We start from the raw sequence: 5,240 nt of genomic DNA on the forward strand, positions 1-5,240 counted from the left end.
GCCCCCGCCGCCCTTACAGCGAGACCCGCAGGTAGTGGTGCTCGGCCGCGCTCTTCAGAACGAGCCGCTCAAGCGGGGCCCGGGGCGGCCCCTCCCCAGCGCCGCCTTCCGCCATCCTGGGGCGCCGCGTCCGACACGTGGACAGCGCCCGGCGCCGGACCGGAACCGGAACCTCCTTGTCTCTCAGTCAACCAGCGAGCTACTCTGCCCAGCCAATGGCAGGGCAGCAAGGCGGCTCCGCCCCCTCCGGGGCCCAGCCCATGGGAAAGGCGGATCCCCGCGGGACGGGACGCCTACAGCAAGCGCGGGGGGCCCGGCGACGCCGCCCTGGCAGCGAACGGCTTCGCCAGCCTGTGGCCCCCGCACTGCGCATGCGCCCGCGCCACGTGCAGGTGGCACAGGGATGCCCGGCGGGCACGGATAACCGGGGCCGAGGTCCCCCCCAGCAGCGCCGGGGCTCGTCCCGAGCCTCCGCCCCAGGTCACTGAATAAAGCACACGCACACTGTGGGCCAGGAAGGCTGGACACAACGTCAGCTCTTTATTAACCAGCAGCGAAGCTGCCCCCAGCTCGGCGGCCCGGCCAGGTGACACTCTTCCGGCTCCCTCTCCACAATCAGGCGTCCTTTGAGAATCAAATACTTCATGGCAGATGCATTAAAAGAAGGGTCCCCCAATGAATCCGTCAAGACAGTTACCTCGAAGCCACAACCCGGTTTTCAGAACTGACTCGTGCACTTCTCCCAGCTGACAGACCTTGGCAAGCACTTGGAGCCTTGAGGTAGCATCTTTTGGTAGAATTCAATTTCTTTTTTCTGAGCGAAGGAAAACACCAGTAGTGTATCGGCAGCTCCCGTCAGACGAGGTGGACTTCAGTAATTCTCCTCGGAGAGTAGTGACTTTCTCTTGCAACTTCAAATACAGGTCTAGTGCTGTAGCCTGGTAGGAGAAGGCCTCTTGAAAGAAAACACGGTTGAAAGAACTGGAAACAGCAGTAGCAATAATTGTAACAACAGGAAGTGACTGGAGTGAAAAAACCAAAACATTTGTATTTTGGCAAGACCGATTTACAAATACATTTTGAAAACAAACTCCCATTCTTTGACTAACTGGAAAAGAACGGATGGGGACATTTAAAGGAGGGTTGTGTTTTCCTCCGTGCAAAAATGCACTTTGTTTTTTTTATTTTTGTTGATTTTTTTTTTTTAAAAAGAGACAGCCTTTTTTGTACACTGTGAAATCTGTGCTGCAATGGTGAACAGAGATGCTGTAATATGCCAGGACACTGTTGACTACCAAAAGCTCCTCTCACTGACTTCACAACAATCACAAGCAGGGAATCAGAAATTAAAGATACTTCTTCGGGCCTCAAAGACACCTTCCTCTTTACCCACTTTGCTGCTGGGTGCTCTTATTAAACTAGAGCTCTCCTCTGCCACTTTCTGAGAATTTCTGGCAGCTCCACTCTACTGAACACAGAGCAGTACCTACAGGGAACTTGCGTGTGTACTCAGAGACGTTTGAACAAACATGACAGAAGGTGGCTGGGATAAGATGGGAAGCACCGATGCTGTCGAATGCCTACCAGCCACCATCTCCATGTTGGTTCTTATCTACGTCACCACTCGCAAGCAGTCTCCCCAGCTTCGCTCAGTGCTCTAGCTGGCTAGCCAAAGAGGCTGACATGTAACCAACCCTCTCAAAGGACACCCTCTTATGCCACACAAGATAAACCAGTCTGGCCTGGCCTGGCTCAGCACCTTCCAAATGAGACCTCCAGAATCAGCAGTCCCCCTGAGAGGCTTCTCATCTCCCTGCACCATACATGTCTCAGAGCTGGGTGGGTTGTGGCACTGCCCAAGGACAGCCGTGGGACACAGCGCTGCAGTGCTGCATGCCAGCAGCCCAAGATGGGAAAACTGGGCAGGCTTGTTCCCCACTGCTCTGTGACCTCAAGACATCCCTATCTCCATTCCCTTCCTCTGGCTTCTAAAGCCACTGAATCCTTCAGGCCCAAGGCCAAGGAAGCCAGCAGGCCTTGCTTTCCTTGGACCAGGCCTCAAAACAACATATAGAGGCTAGGTCTGTGATGTAGAGAAGTGATGGTTGAGACAGCAGAGCCCAACTGAATTCACAGCAGCCCCCTTGCTGGCTGCAGTGGAAGAAGGGAGGAGCATGAGGGAGCAGAGCTTCTGATGGCACATGTCCTTGCGTGACAGCACACCATGCAGGAGCTCAGCCTGGTGCAGAGACTGCTTTGTGTGGGCTTATCTGGACGGGCTCCAGCTGGCAGCTCCACTACCCAATTCCAAGCTCCCTGGTGCTGCCCTTCCCCTGTTCATAGCTCTAATGAAAGCTCATGTCTTTGGTGTGTCACCTTGGAAGCATGAATGAAATTCCTGCTGCTTCTTTGGCTGTAGTTTAATGCAAAACAGAACCCACATGGCAAAACAGGGAGCATACACCATTCCAGAATGGCTGCAGTCCGAAGAGCTGCTGGACAGCTTGATCAGGGCAGTAAGGGCATGGCAACTGGTTCTGCCCATTCCATTACAAACCATTTGCATCACCTGGACATGCCATGCAAGCCAACTACTGTCACTGAATGACAGCATTCAACCCAGAGCGGCTCCATTCTAATAAGCAGCATGGGTAGGTGGGGGGGAGAAGGCAGGATCTGCAGCCAACTGAGCTAGTGTCCAGCCAGCAGTGCTTCCCCACAGCTGTAGCTCTGCATCTTCCACTGTAGTGGAGCAGATCCATCATGCCAATGAGAAGCAGGATTCCAGACCTTTAACATTCTCTCTCTTTGCCCACATGGGCACAAGAAGTGAAGGGCAGGTCCTTTTCTGCTGGAGTCTAACGTTAAAAGCTCTGCACGAGCTGTAGAGACTGAGGATGGAAAGGCTCATTAGAGTTATTATTACCTGAAAAGTCAGTGTTGTTGTAGAAAGATTCTGGGTTTTGCCATAAAAAGGTCCCTCTTGATGTCTGATTCTCATTTAGATAATACTCTGATAAAATCTTGGCAGAAGGAGAAGTCTGTCTAATAGATGCTGCAATTTAAACAGGTATTTTAGATAACTACCATTAGCTGAATTATTACCTAAACCATAAGATCTCCCAAATATACCGGCTACTTTGTTAGCAAAGATGTTGGCTTCACAAAGTCAAACACTGCTAACTCTTGAAAGGTTTAAACAAGGAGACTTGGCATTTGGAAGCATCTTTGTGTCTAATCCAGTTAGATTACAGTAAAATATTAGGACTAAGGAGAGCTCATGTAAGTACATAAATAGTCTTCCTTTAAATTACAAAAAATTGCCTCCTTAAAAAGAGTTTTAAAACTGACCCAGACAACAGCAGTGCCATGTGAAGTCTAGCAGTACAGAGGATCTCTCTAAGACAGAGGGTCATATGTTGCAATACCTCAATCATAAAACCTGCCCAGGCGAGGAGACAAGGAGATCTGGGGGACAATACAGCTACAGCCCCTTCAGGCCACTCCAACTCTTACCGCACAAGCCAAACCCCATAGGCTCTGGCAGCGCAAAGAAGCAGAGCTGTTCTCTGTGCTACTCGGGACATGCCTGTCCCCCCACACTCGGTTGCACTAGAGAACTGCAGTACTTGCAGCTTCCAGACAGTGGCGCAGCAACTCTGTGCCAACTTATTCAATGGCTCTGACAGGTTCAGCCCCCTTGATACTGTCAACCTCAAACCCAAGTGCAGCAACTACAACCAGATTTTTGCCGCTCTGTAAGGGAAGTGTCAAAGGAAGATAGCAAAAGCCTGTAACAGGAAGGCAGCGCCCGCCATGGAGGGTAAGCAGCCTGCCGTTACAGACCACACTCTGAAAACTTATCACTACAAGACAAGAAGGAAAGAGAGGGCTCCATATCTTTTACACTTTGGGTTTCGTATCAGGCACTTATTGTTGGAGAGACACGCCACTCTGAGCCAAGCAAGTGAATAAAGGGTTAGATTCATCTTTAAACTAGGCCTAATAATGACATTTCAGCAGCAAAGTGGAGGCATGGAGCAAGCCTCTACCCATCCATCTGTGCTGAGACTTATTTTATGGTTCTAAAATGCCCAAGAAGACAGCAGCAGTAACTGTTCCATAGTGTCCATTTTTTCTTGTGTGTTGTGTTGCTGAAAGGAGGCTTTTCTGTGTCTTGAACTGAGAAGGCATTGAAGGCGCCCTATGCCTAATTCCCTGGATCCATCAGGTCCATGCTGGAGCCAAACAGTGCCACCAGCTGCTCCTCATAATGTGTTATATTCCTCTTCATAATGTCCATGCAGGGCCCGAGCAACCTCTCAAATGCTTGCACGTCCATGACTAGAGAGAAACACAAGGAGAGAAGGGGGGCACGTAACCAGCTACTCTCCAGAACAAGGAATGCCCAGCTGGCATCTCCTCAACACCTGGAAAATGAGTCCAGCCCACCTGGTTTCAGTGCTTCAGCAGAAGCCACTTCCCACAGAAATCAGGCTTCCAATTTGACATTGCTGTCCTTGCACAGAGCCACAGCCCTGCCCTTAGGATAGACAAGCTGTCCTGCAGTTGCATTTGACCTGCCACAGCTGAATCATCTCAAAGTCCCAAGTGACACGTGCTCCCCAGTAAAAAGTCAGGCCCAATGGAGGCCGTGCTTTCATGCCGCCCACCACACTGCAGATCTCCTGGAGTCTGCCCATGATCACCCTGTCCGGGGACAGCAGGCACCAGGTGAGGGCCAGAAACAACATCTAAGCTGTTCTGTGATTCCACCAAACCCCTCCAAAAAGGGGGCAGCCTGCAAAGGGGCAGGAGGAAGGAAATGGTGGTTCCCAGAGAGATAATGAAAGCACCTTCTAGGCCAAGCCTCTGGCCCTAACTGAGGCACCAACAGGCACTGGGGGCCTAAGTGGCTCTACAGCCACCTAGAACAGCACTCGGCAGCAGAGGCGATGGGGAATGGCATGAGGAATCCTTACCTAAACACTTGACCTCCCCAACAGCATAGGCAGAGGCTGCTCTGGGTTTGTTGGTAACAAGCGCAAGCTCTCCAAAATACTGTCCCTTGTGACACCGGGCAATCTCCACTTCCTGGTTAGCATCTTTACTTGTCATTGTCTGTACCGGAAGAGAAGGTGAGAAGCAGGTATTTTTGTTACTACACAGCAGTATGCGTACAGCTCTTCCTTCGGAGAGGATCACAGATGTGTGATGGGTCAGCACTCTAAGCCAGGGGT

At 51.1% G+C, this 5,240-nt stretch overlaps 2 protein-coding genes across 2 annotated transcripts in view; both read right to left on the bottom strand.

Moving 5' to 3' along the window:
- The window catches only part of RPP14 (ribonuclease P/MRP subunit p14), a 10,607-nt gene extending 10,463 nt beyond the window's left edge, over window positions 1–144 (bottom strand). The window contains exon 1 of the mRNA XM_019504874.1: window positions 18–144. Coding sequence (XP_019360419.1) covers window positions 18–115 — 98 coding nt within the window. The 5' untranslated portion in view covers window positions 116–144. The remainder of the gene's footprint in view (window positions 1–17) is intronic.
- Window positions 145–808: 664 nt separating this feature from the next.
- Window positions 809–5,240, bottom strand: part of PRKAR2A (protein kinase cAMP-dependent type II regulatory subunit alpha) — a 97,528-nt gene continuing 93,096 nt past the window's right edge. Inside the window, exons 10-11 of the mRNA XM_019504873.1 lie at window positions 4,983–5,121; window positions 809–4,344 (exon numbers count right to left, since the gene is read on the bottom strand). Coding sequence (XP_019360418.1) covers window positions 4,211–4,344; window positions 4,983–5,121 — 273 coding nt within the window. The 3' untranslated portion in view covers window positions 809–4,210. The remainder of the gene's footprint in view (window positions 4,345–4,982; window positions 5,122–5,240) is intronic.

This window comes from Gavialis gangeticus, unplaced genomic scaffold (genome assembly GCF_001723915.1).
Source record: "Gavialis gangeticus isolate Ggan-Ray unplaced genomic scaffold, GavGan_comp1, whole genome shotgun sequence".
NCBI lineage: Eukaryota > Metazoa > Chordata > Crocodylia > Gavialidae > Gavialis > Gavialis gangeticus.